General features: G+C 53.6%; 1 protein-coding gene across 1 annotated transcript in view; it reads right to left on the minus strand.

The window, feature by feature from the left end:
* The window catches only part of C4H8orf74 (chromosome 4 C8orf74 homolog), a 36053-nt gene extending 21582 nt beyond the window's left edge, over positions 1 to 14471 (minus strand). The window contains exons 1-2 of the mRNA XM_030810216.1: positions 14392 to 14471; positions 12617 to 12809 (exon numbers count right to left, since the gene is read on the minus strand). Of these exons, the coding sequence (XP_030666076.1) occupies positions 12617 to 12809; positions 14392 to 14439 (241 nt within the window). The 5' untranslated portion in view covers positions 14440 to 14471. The remainder of the gene's footprint in view (positions 1 to 12616; positions 12810 to 14391) is intronic.
* Between the last annotated feature and the right edge of the window lie 2564 nt (positions 14472 to 17035).

Below are 17035 nucleotides of genomic sequence, written 5' to 3' on the forward strand. Positions count from 1 at the left end.
CTTCCTTTGTTTTTTTTTTTTGAGATAGAGTCTCGATCTGTTGCCCAGGCTAGAGTGCAGTGGTGCATTCTCGGCTTATTGCAACCTCCACCTTCCGGGTTCAAGTGATTCTCCTGCCTCAGCCTCCTGAGTAGCTGGGACTACAGGCACATGTCACCATGCCCAGCTAATTTTTTGTATTTTTAGAAGAGACGGGGTTTCACTGTGTTAGCCAGGATGGTCTCAATCTCCTTACCTCGTGACCCACCTGCCTCGGCCTCCCAAAGTGCTGGGATTACAGGCGTGAGCCACCGCACCCAGGCGATTATAACTTTTTTTAAGTGTATAGTTCTATGGCATTAAGAACATTCACATTATTTTGCAGCCATCACTACCATCCATCTCCAGAACTTTCTCATCATGCCAAACTAGAACTCCATATCCATTAAACATTAACTCCCCACTCCCCCTCCTCCCAGCCCTTGGCAATCCCCATTCTACTTCCTGTCTCTATGAATTTGACTACTCTGGGTTCCTCATAGATGGACTCATATGATATTTATTCTTTTGCATCTAGATTATTTCATGTAGCATGATGTCTTTAAGGTTCCTCCATGTTGTAGCATGGGACAGAATTGCCTTCCTTTTTAAGGCTGAATGATATTCCATTGTATGGATAGACCACATTCTGCTTATCCATTCATCCATCCATGCTCACTAGGGTGGCTTCCACTTCTGGCTATTGTGAGTAAAGCTTCTATGAGCATGGATGTACAAACACCTACCCGAGTCTCCACTTTCAGTTCTTTCGGGTGTGTACCCAGAGGAGCCATTGTTGAATCATATGCCACTTCCATTGTTGCCTTTTTGAGGAACTGCCATGTTGATTTCCCATCCACTACGTCTTTTCACTTTTTTTGATAAGATACAGTGGTTCCCTTTTAACTGCAGCTCCAGTTTCCTTGGTTTTAATAACCTGTGGTCAACCGTAGTCCAAAAACATTAAGTAAAAATCTCCGGAAATAAATAGTTCGTGAGTTTTAGATGTTGCACCATTTTGAGTGGCATGATGGAATCTGCATCATCCTGCTCTGTCCCACATGGAGAGTGGATCACTCCTTCCTTCAGGGGACCCCCACTGTCAACGCTACCCTTCCACTGGTCACTTAGGAGCTATCTCCGTTATCAGATGGGCCATCGAGGTATCGCAGCGCTCATGCTCAAGTCGCCCTTATTTGACTTAATTATGGCCCCAAAGGGCAACAGTAGTGATGCTGGCAATTCGGATATGCCAAACAGAAGCCACCAAGTGCTTCCTTTCAGTGAAATGTGGAAGTTCTCGATTTCATAAGGAAAGAAAGAAAATCATATGCTGAGGTTTCTAAGAACTACATAAGAACAAATCTACTATCTGTGAAATTGTGAAGACAGAAAAATAAATTGGTGAGTAGTGGATATAGGGTGTGGTACTATCCCCTGTTTCAGGGACCCCTTGGGGGTTTTGAAATATGTCTCTGATGGATTAGAGGGGACTACTATAAACCAATATCCATATTAAGGGGAAAATCTACTCAAACACTAGGATTAGAAATATTTTGTTGTTCTTTTAAAGACATCTCTTTTGGTCACTTGCCTAGGGCTCAGAGGGCAAGCTCAGGACCACATGTTTTAAAGACTGTCATGGGCTCTTGTCCACGCCCTTCTCTTTGTCCATAATGGTCCCCCTACCTGGTCCGCTTAGGAGACTTGGCCCCTCACCGATCTTTGCCCCCATTTCTCAGGGAGCTAGAATGATTCATGTGAAAGAGCTTTGGCAGAAGGGACATGCTCTGCAGCCAGAAAGTCTGAAGGTTAATACTGGTTCTGCCCTCTACTGTGTGATGATTGGCAAGTTACCTAACCTCTCTGAACTTCAGTTGAGTTAGTGAAATGTGGACAAGAGTACCCATCCACCCAAGACTGCCATGGGGATTAAATGAGATGATATGGGCAGAGGGCTCAGTGTGCCATGTCTATGGCTGAGATTATAATATCATCCCCTTCCCTGGTCCTCCTGGAAGCATGGGGCTGCTGTCCTGCTGCAGTCACCTCCTGCCTAGCATCACGGGAAGGCTGGCTCCTTAGCGAGCAGGGCTTTGGGCTCACTCTGGGCTTGCTGGAGAATGGCACAGAACAGGGTCCAGTCAACAGAATGCTCAAAGAGGCAGCTTTCAGTGCAACAGCAGGAAGAACTTTCCAGAAGCACCAGCTGCTCATTGGCAGAGTAGGTCTCCTATCCAGAAATGAGGAGGCATTCCCCATCAGTCTGACAGCTGAGGGCCTCAGATGCTCAGACACCGGAGAGACGGGATTCCTGGATGTCTGTCAGGTAGGGGTTGGATCCAGTGACCTCTGGGGCACCTCTCAGCTCTCATAAGCTATGGGGATTTCCGTGGAGCTGATGGACCCTGTAGCCACGGCTGGGGCACTGCCTGCCAGTGCGTCTTGGCCAAGCCCTGCAGCTGACTCGAGCTTGGTGAGGGGAGCCCTCACTTGGGGTCCTGGTCATCCTCATGGTCATCGTCCCCCAGAGATGAAAGCGACTGGGCAGTCCCACAGTCTCAGGGACACAGTGCCATTCACAGCCCGAGATGTGGCTACTCCATCCTCATACCTTGTCCCCTCTGATGCTGGGGCTCCAAGGCTGACCAGTAAGTCCAGCTGATGGAGGAAGAACCTGATAAGTCAGACGTGGGAAGGGGTCCTGAGAGAACGTGTACCATCTGCCCACGCACAGGTGGCACATCCAGGCCAGGACACCTTAGCCGAAGGGCACAACTCACCCTGCCAGCTAGGCCTGGGCCACTCACCATCCTGGAGGCTTCCTGCTGGGGCCAGGATCCCAGCCTCTCCTGTGAGCAGCTCTGGGTGACCCAGTTAGGAAGTCAGCAGGTGTCTGACCTGGCTCATGCAGGTGTTGCTCTGTCTGCACTCCGCAGCCCTGGCCCACTCGCCATGGGGCCTCTCCTGGGCTGCCTGCTTCTCGGGCCTTCCTGCACCCCTGGATGAGTGGATAGGTCCCCGTTGTCAAAATGAAAAGTCACACAGCTGGGTAGATGCTGACCTGGGTTCAAATCCCGACACCACTCACTCGAGGTGCGGCCTTGGGCAAGTTACCCAATCTCTCCAGACCTCAGTGTCTTCATCTTTCAAATGGCATCTGTGAAGCCAGATTGCAGTGACAGTTACAGAAGCTGTGTAAGAGGCCAAGTACATGACACACAAGGCCTCCCTCTGTGGGGTAGATGGTCTCTTGCAGAAGGCAGGGGAAGGTTTCTATGGCCCCGTCTTGATTTCTGACCTACTTACTGACACCCACTCACCCGAGGAGTGGTGACCTTGCTCAGTGTTACAGGCTGGAGTGCTCACCCCCTACTTACGTGTTGAGGTCCTAATCCCCAGTATGTCAGGACGTACTTGGAAAGAGGGTCTTTATAGAGGCGATTAGGGTCAAATGAGATCATTAGGGCCAGGCTTCATCCAACAGGACTGCTGTCATCATAGGAAGAGAAAACGTGGACACACACGCAGACGCCGGGGCACAGGTGCACAGAGGGAGACCACGAGAGGACGTGGGGAGAAGGCAGACGTCCATAAGCCAAGAAGAGAAGCTTCGGGAGAAACCAGCCCTGCCAGGGCCTTGACCTTGGATTTCCAGCCTCCAGAACTATGAGGAAATAAATGTTTGTTGTTGAACCCACACAGTCCATGGTTCTGTGCAGCAACCCTGGTAAACTAATACTGCACGGAGGCATCTACAAAAGGAGAGCTGCTCGTTTGTCCTGAGAAATGCTCCTCTAAGATCTCAATCTAGGGCCGCTGTGGAGATTTCCACCATCCATCAATCATGAAGTCTTATTTAAAGGCCCCTCCAGGTCTCGCCTGAGGGGTGTCAGGTTCTGGTTGGGAAGGAGCCTTTCCTAGGCTGCAGAGGGTGGCACCTTCTGACTGCTTCGGGGGTCTTGAGAGGCTGGAGGCTCCCCGATATGAGGGTGGGGTACTTCAGGGCTGCTGGGCAGACCCTAGGCATGGCCATGAGTGTCCCCGCAAGAACTGTCATGCCAGGAGCTTGGAAGAGTCACTGCCTCCTGCCCGCACAGGCTGCCGTGGGCAGGCGGCTGCCTTCTCATCCTATGCTACCTGGGCAGCATTTCCTTTAGAACCAGGAGTGGTCATGGGTGGAACTGCGGATGCCAGGACCATGACATTCTTCACCAGGCACTCACCCGGCTGCCCTGTGCCTCCACTGACCTGTTATAAGTCCCGTCTCCTGCCAGGCCTGGGATTTGCAGGCCTGGCCATATGCAAAGATTCTTCCTGCTTCAGCTGTCTCGATAGAGCGTCCGAGAGAGGCCATTCCTGCCACGCGTGATGATGATGAAGGGCGGAGCAGCACAGAGGTCAGAGTGGTGGTGGGCTGGGGAGGTCCTGCAGGTGCCAGGTGGCCACAGGTGGGACACCTCCAGGCTCAGTTTCCTGCCAAGGGAAGCCTGAAGCAGGGGAGGCTGTCCCCACCTTCCCTGCCTCCTGTGCAGGCCTCCTGGGCACCCTAAATCTCTGTGGCTCCTCAAGGCCCCCACATCCCTCTCCTTTCTTGAGCCTCCCCAGGATAAGATAAGGCTGGCAAACTGTGCCCCCTTCCTGTGGTTTTCTCCCACCAGGACATCCCAAGCTGAAGACTCCCGCCCCTTTGTGCCACGGCTGGTGGCTTCACCCTTGGCCCAGGGGAGATGGCTGGATGTGAGCTGCCCAGAGCTTCCTGGAGGCTGGCCAAGAAGGCACAAGGAAAGGACTCCTTCTTCTGGCCTGGTGTGGAGAGCAGAACGTCCTGGAGCAGTGTTTGTGAGGCCAGAGCCAGCTGAAGCTTTTGAAGAAAGGGCCACCTTCCCTCCCTGTGCCAAGGCCTGATCGGACTGGGAGATAAACTGCACTGGCAGCTGTGCTGGCAGAGCTCTGAATCACTGCTGTGCAAACATGACCCTCCTTCACTGCGACTGCCAACTTTGTTATCTAGAATGCAAACACAGTGCAACCATCCTTAGCTCCAGATTAACAACAACAAAAACATCCCTGGAGAAGCCACTTTCCAAGACGACTGAAAGCCCCATGTGGATTTTAGCCAAAACAGACAGAGAACCCCCGCCCCTGCCTTGGCTGCCTGCACCCACATTCTGAGATGGGGACAATGCCAGGAGTAGGACAGGGTGGGATGCAAGGTGGGAAAAAGCTGGAATGTGCCAGGGACCTGACCTGCCACCTCCGCCAACTCTTTCTGCCCATGGCCGCCTGGGCCCCCTCCTGAGGACAGCAAATAGTTTCCTGCCCTCTCGGTCTGGTAGGCAGCAAAGCTGGCTCCCTTGTGTGCCCAGGGCCAAGCATGAGTGTGGGCAGCTCGTTAGAGTCCAGGCCAGAGGTGGTCTGGGCCTCCCTTCTGCTGGCCTATGCCTTGAACCCATCTGCAGGATGAAGGGAAGACAAGAAATGCTGTAGACAGCGAGCGCCCTGATGGCCCGCGTGCAGCTCCTTCTTGCCCTGAACCATGGCTGCAGAGGGTGGCACCTTCTCTCTGCTTGGCGAGTCTTGGACATGGGTGGGCGTGGACATGGGACCATCCTGTGTCGCCTCCAGGCATATGGTAGAGAACATTGATTAAGCACTTACTATGTGCTGGTCACCCTGCTGTAAGTGCTGCGTGTCCAATTCATTTGCTCCTTCCTATAAGTAGGAGCTGTTACTGCCCCCATTTGACAGAGGCAGAAACGGAGACACAGAGAGGGAAACTATTGTTCTCAAGGGTGTGCAGTGAAGTGACAGCAGTGGGATTTGAACTGACACCTCTTGACTGCAGAATTTGCTGTTTGCTGCCTCTCACATCGGCGGTGCGTGCAGTGTGGAAGGAGTGTCACTGGGGGAAGGCCAGCCCCTCGCCTCCTCTGCGCATCTTGAACTGTCTGTCTCCATGGGCATCGGGAATCGACTCATTTATTGGTTTGTTCATTCGTTAGTTTCTTCCTTCAGCTCCTATTCTGTGCCATATGCACTGCTCAGCACTGGGAGGTCGGAGGGGACAAAGATGTACAGGGTGCAGATGCCCCTCCCGCAGCTCTAGCCTCTCCAGGCCAGGCCTTCCTCACTGTCCAGCTGAGGACTCCAGGGAGGCCTGTGGTCTGACTGGAGAGGGAAGGGGGACCGCCTGGGGAAGTAGGGCATGAGAAGGACGGACGAGGCAGTCATCACAGGAAAGGAGCCGGGCCAGGTACGCCTGCAGGGCCCACAGAGGACACTGCTGCAGAAACGCAGGTGTGAGGCGTCCAGGCCGTGGCCATGGCCATGGCCTGGAGAAAGAAGCTAAGCCCGTGAGGCCCAACTATGAAGGGGCCAAGACCAGCTCTGGGTGATGCGATCCAAGGACGGGGAGAGGCTTAGTCAAGAGGGGAGTTTACCCAGGGCTGGAGGGCCCAGGAGAGAATGGAGCACAGGTAACGGCTGGTGACTCAGAGCCTGTGGTCCAAACCTGCGCGGTGCCACTTGGATGTCTCCAGAGAAGATCAGGGTTAGGGCTGGGGTTGGGCAGAACTGGAGCAGAAACACTGAGCAAAGCGGGGGGAGGAAAGGCTGTGGTTTCCACGAGCAATGCTGCAGGACTGCCTAGACCGCTGCAGTCCGGGTGGGGCAGGCAGGAGACCTAAAGTTCCAGGTGGACAGTGGAGCCCAGGAGGGTGCCTGAGACCCCTGCAAGCAGGTGTAACATAAAGGCCGACTCCAGTGCACACTTTCAGGGCTTCCTCTATGGGGACCACCGTTCCAGGGCCATAAATGAACTCAACAAGCCTGTGAAGTGGATGCTGTTCTTGTCCCAAATTTATGGATGAGTGACGTGAAGCACAGAGAGGTTGAGGGGATGGCCAAGGTCCCACAGCTAGGAAATGGCAAAACTGGGTCCCCAGAAACATGTAGGGCTCAGCCTGGGCCTGGAGGTGACAACAGCGTTTGTCAGTGAGGAGGACCTGGGGAAGGAGGTGCAGCTGGAATTCTACCCTCGGCATCTGGGGGACTGCAGGGCTTGTCCACGCTCTCACGAGTGTCCCTGTGCAAGGCAGTAAGAACGCAGGTGCTGAAAAGGACACCACCTGGGCCAGCCTCCTGGCTTAGGGACAGCAGGCACCATCCTGAACGGCACCGTAATGAGCCGAGGTGCAGGAGGCCTGGCTGTCGTGGGGCTCTGCACCCTGGGGTGCTCCGGCTGCACTCCACTGCCTACTCTCTCCACACTGCAGCCAGCCTGGCACGGCTCTCAGGAGCCAGCTCTCCTGGTGGGTCAGTCGCCCACTGGGCGGAACTGGGACAGTCTCATTTGTCTCCTGTCTTGCTCCTGACTTCTGAAACAAATCTGCAGTTTGCTTTTTTTTTTTTTTTTTAATTCCTGGTCCTGCCTCTAGTCCTGCCGCATCTCCTGCAGTGCAGGGTCACTGGGGCAGTGCAGGGTCTGAGGAGAAAGGGCCCTGGCACGTGTCTACTGGACCTCGTCCTTGCTAGGGCCCATCTGAAGTCAGGTGACCCCTGACTATGCCAAGTTTCTGGATCACATCCTGCTCCCTCCAGTTCCCAGGTACTTGTGTCTCCTAAAAATAAAGGTGCCACTCATTGGGTGCTTCCCAGGCACCGAGCACCATTCTGTGGGCTTTAAGGCACAGCCTCATTTGATCCTTCTAACAATCCCAGGAGGAAAGTGATCCTGCGTCCCCATTTTTCTAGATGTGTCCACAGAGGCTCAGAAGGATGAGACTTGCCGTAGACCACGCACCCAGTAAAGGGCCAGGTAGGACCTGAATTTTCCCTCTGGACCCCCAGCCTCCTGATGTCTATTTTCAGCCAGTTTAATTTCAGGCACGGGAAGCCCACCTAAGAGCTTGTTTCGAGTCCATGTTTGTATTAACCATGTCTCACATGCTTTCAGATGATACGAAAGTGAGAGGAGGAACTCATAATCTGGATGGCCCAGGATTTAGGCTGAGAAGATTTCAGGAGGAAGGAAAGGAAGGCCAGTCTGAACGAGGCGGCATCCGTCGGGGTGACTGTCAGGTCCTGCAGGTGCATTCGAAATCGCCACTGCACAAGGGCAGGCTGGGGAAATGGTTAGGGGCTTTAGTGGACTGCCAGCCTCATGCCAGTCTGTGTACCTGATGCTGATAAAGCTAGTGCACCCATCGGCTGTATAAACAGGAGCATCATGACCAGCACAGGGGAGATGGTACATCCCTGACCACCTCACTGATTGCTATGTTTGAATCCAGATGCTGTATGTTAAGAATGATACTGACAAACACAAGGCTACCTGGATGAGGGCAGCAAGAGAGGGCGCAGAAGTTAGTTAGGAGGTGGTGGGGGCAGGGTCTATGGGAATGATGTCATATTAAAATAAAAAAAGAGATGGTGTGGTATGGGTGGTAGTAAACACAGGCATATTTGACTCATTATATACAGCATCTGAAGACTAAAATATGGTAAATAATGAACATATGTTAAATAAACAAAAGGGCATATATATGATTTATGGAAGCTCTAGATAAATGTATGTAGCAGAAATTTAGCTAGCATTTCAGTAAATATTTGAGTTTTTAAAAAGAATAATGAAAGGTACTAGGATGTCTAGTCCAAACGGAAAGATGTACTTAGTCGCATTATATGAAGCCCAATAAACATGCTTAGAGCCCACACGCTGCTGAGAATCTGGAAGACAGATTTGGAGAGGGGCAGAAGGCAGCTGTCGGCTAGATACAAGGAAGAACTTCCTAATGATGAGTGTGGTCATGTAAGGAATGAAGTGCAGGAGGAGGAGGGGTTCCCTGTCCCTTAGTGGGTGCCAGCAGAAGCTGGAAGAGCTTAGTTGGCATTCAGGGGCTCCCTGCAGTCAGGGAGAGGAGTTTTCTGTGCACTCAGTTGGTGAGTCCATGAGACATAGCTGTGCTGTGTTGGTAAGGCATGCTCCAACCAGAAGTGCCGAAAGCTCCAGGGCGCCCTAATCTTGGGTTGAAGTTGGGTTTGCATCATCATCGACTGTTTTCCAAGGGCTTGGCCTGTGGAGGCTCTGATGGGGACTTGAAAGAGTTCGCTTCCCACCTGCTTGCGGCTGACATTCCTCTTCCTGGTTGTCAGTGTTTGTTCTGGCCACGAGCCCCTCCAGAGCTCAGACACCGGGATTGAACTCTGGTACCCACATGTGGCTGTGAGCAGTGGGGAGGTGGGGCCTTGAGGGATACCCTCAAGGCTCCTGTCTGTGGGGCTAGAGATAGCAGGAGGGGGATGAGGTGTCCCGACGAGATCTGAGTCCAGCTTGTGAGTGATGCTATGTCACTCTAGCCTTTAGTCTGGGACCACTGGGTGGGCGCACAGACTGGCAGGAGAGAATTGGAAGAGAATCTGGCAGCTGAAGAGATTAAAGAAAGGCTGACCCAGGTGTGCCTAATGCTGGGAGCACTGGATGTCTTCAAACAGAGGTGTCATGGGACATTCTATGTGTCTGAAAAAGCACTCACAGTTTGCTAAATCGATTGCAGAATGCAAGATTTCTAAGCAATGGACCAATCAAGAGAGGGGGGTGGAAATGGTGCTGGCCCTGGGGATGGTCAGAAGTGGTGAGATTAGAGAAGGACACTGAGATGTTGCCAGCAGGACTGAGTGATGAGCTCTGGGTGCCTTGAGGATGGCGCCTTGTGGGTGAGAGACACAGCATCGTGCAGCCTGTGTGATTGGCAGCTACTGAGATTATGACCAGAAAGCCAGGGAAGATCTGCAATGTACCTCACTTTTAAAAAATCTTATTATACTTTTTTGGAAAATAATTTCAAAGCAAAATAAATTAAATGAAAAGTTGCAACAATAGTAGAAAGAAACTCTTCCCAGTCCACTTAAAAGAAGTGCGCCACCCGACACACACCACCGAAGCTTCCTTTCCTGTGTATCTCCTAAAGCAAGAACATTCATCATCACCACCCATCCGATCCAGACCCTCACCCTGAACATGTCACTACCGCCCGGTCCCCAGACCACACTCTGGTTTCCACAGTTCTCCCAATAACCTCATTCATAGCAAAAAGACCCAAACAGGCTACAGGTCACGTTTGAACACATCCCTTCGCCTCTTTCAGTTTGGAAAGGTTTATCAGTCTTTCCTTGGCTCTTATGGCCTTTGAGTGTTTGCAGCTGGCAGGAGAGTTACTTTGAGCCATCCTCCTAATTTGCTGTTTTCTCTTGATTAGATTCAGGCCATGAGTCTTTGTTGGAACCATCATAAGAGAATGCTGGCTTCTCGCTGCATCCGACCAGGTGCATGGGATTCTGTGTGTGGCCTCTTACTGACAATGTCCACGTGGATCATTTGACTAAGGAGGCAGCTATCAGCTTCTTCCCTGTAAGAGTATTCCTTTCTCTTTGTCACTAGGAAGGACGTTGTGGCAGAGGTTCTTAGAAAGCATGGAAGTATCCCATTTCTCATCAAGCATCCGCCCACTACTTTCAGCACCCATGGATGGTTCTCAGGGGAATGAAGTATCATGTGAGGGCAGCCACAGAGAGCCTACTCCATGTATTTGCTTAATGAAGGAATCTGCACTTCATTGCCCAAGAGGTGAGTGGAGTGACCACAGCTCCTCGTGCCACAAGGTCCTTTTCTCATGCAAGCCCTGCACAGGACCAGGGAGGGAGCAATGCTGCCTCCATGCACCCACCTGACTGCATCTCCCATGTTTGCATGAGCAAGCTCCAAGAGTCCCCTGGGACCTGCAGCAACGCCAGATCTCCTACCAGGAACAACGTGCAGCCCTCCAGGTCCGTGAAGGGTTTTAAGTCGGGGAAGGTGACACATTTGATTTATGTTAAGCAAAACCAAACGAAAACAAAACAAAAGCAAACACCCTGGCTGTTGTGCAAACAGCTTGGAGTGGTTCAGATTTGCAGTCAGGCAGACCAGTGAAGACTCAGCAAGGATGTTTGGGAAGGCTGAGCAGGGACCTTATTTTCAAGCGTGTGAAGAGGCCCAACGCCAGGGAAGGACAGGAGGGGCCCCTGGCTCCTCCAAGGCTGCTGGGGCTGTGGACGGCTGGGGAGTCCTGTGTGCACCCACCCCATCCCGCCAGCCTCTGCTTGTGTACGGAATTGGTGGGTTCTTGGTCTCACTGACTTCAAGAATGAAGCTGCAGACCCTCCCGGTGAGTGTTACAGCTCTTAAGGTGGCGTGTCTGGAGCTGTTCGTTCCTTCTGATGTTTGGATGTGTTTGGAGTTTTTTCCTTCTGGTGGGTTCATAGTCTCGCTGGTTCAGGAGTGAAGCTGCAGACCTTCGCGGTGAGTGTTACAGCTCTTAAGGCTGGGCATCTGGAGTTGTTCGTTCCTCCCGGTGGGCTCCTGGTCTCGCAGGCTCCAAGAGTGAAGCTGCAGACCTTAGCGGTGAGTGTTACAGCTCATAAAGGCAGTGTGGACCCAAAGAGTGAGCAGTAGCAAGATTTATTGCAAAGAGCAAAAGAACAAATCTTCCACAGTGTGGAAGGGGACCCGAGCGGGTGGCCGCTGCTAGTTTGGGCAGCCTGCTTTTAGTCTCTTATCTGGACCCACCCACATCCTGCTGATTGGTAGAGCTGAGTGGTCTGTTTTGACAGGGGGCTGATGGGTGCGTTTACAATCCCTGAGCTAGACCCAAAGGTTCTCCACGTCCCCACCAGATTAGTTAGATACAGAGTATTGACACAAAGGTTCTCCAAGGCCCCACCAGAGTAGCTAGATACAGAGTGTCTATTGGTGCATTCACAAACCCTGAGCTAGACACAGGGTGCTGATTGGTGTGCTTACACACCTTGAGCTAGATACAGAGTGCCGGTTGGTGTATTTACAATCCCTGAGCTAGACATAAAGTTTCTGCACATCCCCACCAGACTCAGGAGCCCAGCTGGCTTCACCCAGTGGATCCTGCACTGGGGCTGCAAGTGGAGCTGCCTGCCAGTCTCACGCCGTGCGCCCGCACTCCTCAGCCCTTGGGTGGTCGATGGGACTGGGCCCCGTGGAGCAGGGGGTGGCGCTCGTCGGGGAGGCTCCGGCCGCACAGGAGCCCATGGAGGGGGTGGGAGGCTCAGGCATGCCGGGCGACAGGTCGCGAGCCCTGCCCCGCCAGCTAAGGCCTGGTGAGAAATCGAGCGCAGCCCCGGTGGGCTGGCACTGCTGGGGTACCCAGTACACCCTCCGCAGCCGCTGGCCCGGGTGTTAAGCCCCTCATTCCCCGGGGCTGGCAGGGCCGGCTGGCTGCTCTGAGTGGGGGGCCCGCCAAGCCCACACCCACCCGGAACTCCAGCCTGCCCGCAAACGCCGCAGGCAGCCCCAGTTCCCACTCGCGCCTCCCCCTCCACACCTCCCTGCAAGCTGAGGGAGCCGGCTCTGGCCTTGGCCAGCCCATAAAGGGGCTCCTACAGTGCAGCGGTGGGCTGAAGGGCTCCTCAAGTGCCGCCAAAGTGGGAGCCCAGGCAGAGGAGGCGCTGAGAGCGAGCGAGGGCTGTGAGGACTGCCAGCATGCTGTCACCTCTCATGCTGACTCCTGCCCTGGATGCCCCGTACCTTTGGTTTCCCTTAGCAGCTCTTCCGTGAACTTGACCACCTGGGCCACCTCCAACCATGGGAAGCCTTTGCCCACTGCAAAAATGATGCTCTGGTAGAGGGTGTCCAGCAGGATGCTCCTCCGGGAGTCTCTTTGTTCGTCAAACTCCTCCCAGTTCAGAAGCCTCCGCAGGTGCTCCCGACCTTGTGGTCTCTGCAGGGAATGACATGGGAATTGCAGGGTGTGATATGGGGGCTGTGGGGTTTGATATGGGGGTTGCAGGGCGTGAGATGGGGGCTGCAGGGTATGATATGAGGGTTGTGGGGTATGATAAGGGGGTTGTGGGGCATGATATGGGGGCTGCAGGGCGTGATATGGGGGTTGTGGGGTATGATATGGGGGCTGCAGAGTACGATATGGGGGCTGCAGAGTATGCTATGGGGGTTGCAGGATATGATATGGGGGTTGCAGGGTATGATATGATGGTTGTGGGGTATGATATGGGGGCTGTGGGGTATGATATGGGGGTCAGAGAATATGGTTTGGGGCTGCAGGGTACGATATCAAGGTTGCAGTGTATGATACGGGGTTGCCGGGTTTGATATGGAGGTTGGGGAGTATGATACGGGAGTTGCAGGGTATGATATGGGGTTGAGGAGTCGAGAAGCCATCTCTACTGGGTAAGACGCTATTGGGGTCCCCCCAATGGTGCTCCAGAGCCCTGAAGAGTAACTAGGTACGTGGGTGTCCCTGGGAAGAGCTATGCTTTGGTTTCTTGGCAGCACTCCCTCCTCCTCCTGGGACTTGCTCTTCTTCTAGGACTTCCTTTCCTCTGAGAGTTCTCTTGCTGGCCCCTGCAGCCCAGGGTTTGTGTACCTCCAGCAGGCCTGAGGTCCTGAAATATGATCCCTTCCCCCTCTTCCTAAAATAAAATTTGACTTTCCTCAGCCTACTCCCAACTAGCTGCACTAGAGGCATTGATCTGACAATGAAATTCATACTATAGTGTAAGTGACTGACTGAGAAGGGGCTTGGTGGGGTAATGCTTTAGCAGAAGGAATGAGTCTGGCTTGGTGAAAATTCAGACACACTGGCAGGCCAAGAGGAAAAGGTAAACTTTTTTCCCTGCCTAGAAGTAAAAACCCATTTTACTTGAGAGTTCAGCTGTCCCTTCTAGAAAGTTCTTATAGGCTACCAGCAGATGTAGGAGAAGCAAGTGCCACTTAAATGAAGTGGCAAAAAAATGTTTAGGGTGTAGCAGAGACCCACCCACCAAACGCAAGAGTGTTGTTTTCCTGGGGCAAGGGGTCCTGTGGCTGGGAGGACCCCAAGGGTCCCTGGAGGACCAATGGTGGCCTTAGTGACAGAGGGAGGCCCGGAGTCCTGTCCTCGGCCCCCAGAGACTCCTCTTCCACTGCCACCACTCTTCTGCCTAATCCAGACAACACCCCCCTAGAAAGCAACAGAGCCTCCCCCAACACACTCCCCGCACACAGGGGCTCACAGGACCCTGAGAGTACCAGGGGAGGCAGGCACAGTCCCTCACTTCCCTTCAGGCAGGATCTGCCTCTTCTGGGCCTGCATGTGGGCTTGAAGAACAGCCCACAAGGTCCAGGGGCTGGTAAGCCCTGGCCTGAAGCTTGGGCCTGCACATCTCATCATGGCCTCAGAGGTGCTGTGCTGAGCCGGGGTGGCTGCCCCAGGGTCTCCTGAAGAGGCGCTTCCAGTGCACACCTCCCTATGTGCCCGGGGTGAGCCAGTCTCTGTTTAAAAGCCACATTTTCTCTTCCTTCACCTGAAATTGGAAGACTTCTTTCACTTCCTGGGGTGTTAAGAGTGCCATGGCCCCTGCATCTGGTTGCCAGGAGACCGAGCCAGACTGACTCAAAGTTTGCAGAATCCTGGGGGTGGCCAGTGCCAGCTTTGTTAGGTCATGAATGGCTTCTCCCAGGCTTCTTTCCTCCCGGCCCCTCCTGCGATGCTCTGGGCCTCATCACCTGCACCTGCTCAGGGACAGGAACCCCTTGCCTCTCCCTCATAACCTGTTCTCCTTAAGGAAGTGAACATCCTGAGGCTTCCCATAAACACACACACACACTTACACACACATAGACACATGCGCCCACGTGGACACACACGTGCACACACTCATGCATGCACACGCACATACACACATGTACACACACTGTCCATCGTCCTCATGTTCTTCTGACTGTAGCCTCCTGCCTCCTGCCCGCCCACAGGCACGTGTTTGTCTCCACGGAAAGGACTCCCTGGGCTTGCTGCCTCCACGTCCTCCCTGACTCCCCCTATTAGGGTCTCACCTCCCTGACCTCCCCCAGTGGCCAGTAGCATCCATGGCTCTGTTTCTGGCATCGTGACTTTGCTTTGGGGTGCAGCAAACAGCTCTTTAGGGGTGTCCCCAAGTGTAGTGCCCAAGCCCCTGAAGGTGGCAATTGGGAGGGGTCTGCTCCTTCTCCGGGCCAGCCTTGCTCCTCTCTGTCCTGGAAGTCACTGGTACCCACTGGTCGCCTGAGAGGCAAGTCCTTCCTTCCTCTGCCTCACTGCCCAGAGGCCCAGTGAGGAAAGCCTGGGCCTACTCGCCAGGGTTGGTGAGCGGCTGCCCAGGACCCCTGGCTCCCCAGGTCACCCCATTTTCCCAGGGGGTTGTCTTGGAAGAGGCTCCAGTCATCCTGAACCGTCATCCTCCTTCAGCCATGTGACTCCGTCAAGGCCCCGCCCACCTTCCTCCCGTCATGATGGTGATATTTCAGGGCCCTCACTGCCCTTCCTGGCCACCTGGTATTGAATGACTTTATCCAACCACATGACTTCAATGTCCATCCACAGAAAATGACTCACACATTTACACAGTGGAGGTATTCACCCCCTCCCCGCCTTGGGATGTGTGACACACCACACCTCTCCCCAAAGAACGGATACCTGGGGACCTGTGCTGCCTGTGCGGTGTCCAGGGGTCCTCGGGGCTTCTGAGTGTTTGGGGTGTGTCCCTGGCAGAAGTCCTGTTCCAGGGTCAGACTGGGGTCTCCATGTCCAGGTTCCTCTGGCAGGGGCTATCCTGAATGCAGTGCTGGGTGTGTCCCCCAGGCTGACACCATGCCTCCGCCCTTAGGTGGAGCCCCTCACTCGAGTCCTTCCCAAGTCTGTGGCCCCGGGACCACCCCAGGATGCAGCTGGGATGGGGCTCCATACCCCAAGCCTAGAGCCCCTTCTCATCCCCTGTCCTATCCTGCTCCATTTCCTCAGAGTCAGTATTAGTACAGCGCTTTTTGCTGCAATTGCCAGAGACTCAGTCTGACCTTAGGCCAAATGCGAATGTGCTGTCTGACATGACTGAGAAATCTCAGGTCTGCTTAAGGCAGGCGGGGGCCAGGTGCTGGCACGGAGCTGCCAGGAACGCCTCCCTGACCCCTGGTTCTGCTTGCCTGTTCTTCATCCATTCTCAGGGTCCTCCCTAAATGCACTTCTAAACCCCCCCACCTGGCCGACTCTTAACTGACACCACCAAACTCAGCCTCTGAAACTTAGTTCTTCTGGAAAACCCTCCAGATCCCTCTTCAACCCTGGCTCATCTGGTGCCCTCCACTGCTCAAGCCATGCAGTGGCATGATCATGGCTCACTGCAGCCTCCAACTCTTGGCCTCAAGTGATCCTCCTGCCTCAGTCTCCCAAGTGTCTGGGACTATCGGTGCACACCCACCATGCCTGGATAATTATTCTTAATTTTTTTTGTAGAGATGGGGTCTCACTATGTTGCCCAGGCTGGTCCCAAACTCCTAGCCTCAAGCCATCCCCCTGCCTTGGCCTCCCGAAGCTCTTGGATTACAGGCGTGAGCCACCACACCTGATGGACTGGACCTCATTCTTGACTCCTCACCCTCACTCCTTTCCAGCTGCCTTGAAGCTCTGGGAACTCTGCCTCCTAAACATTTATTGAGCCCATTCTCTTCTCTGAATCCCATTGCTACCCCAAGTAGAGTTCACTGCCATTTCTTGCCACCCCCCCACCCCCACGCCTACACCATCCATTCTCCACACTGTTGCCAGAGGTAACTAAAAAAATAAATCTAATTATGGACTGGCATTGACTAGAGCACTCGCTAGGGTGCTGCTGTGCAGCATTGTTTTTCAGGAGTGGTTACGCTGGTATATATATGTCTCACTTAAGATCTTTGAATTTTATTTTATGTAAATTACATCTTCTCCCCTTTCTCTACACACAAAAATACATGCGTATATGAAATTAGACTATGTCAATTTCTTGCATCCAAATCTTCCGTGGCTGCTCATTCATAAGCCCCAAGGCCTTCATGTGGCTGTCCAGCCTCGTGTGACCTTCTTTCTTCTCCAGCCCACACTGGCCTCTCGCCCAATGGCCTTGGCTTCACCCACACTCCCTCCAGGACTTTGCCTGCTGC

Source organism: Nomascus leucogenys, chromosome 4 (assembly GCF_006542625.1).
Source record: "Nomascus leucogenys isolate Asia chromosome 4, Asia_NLE_v1, whole genome shotgun sequence".
NCBI lineage: Eukaryota > Metazoa > Chordata > Mammalia > Primates > Hylobatidae > Nomascus > Nomascus leucogenys.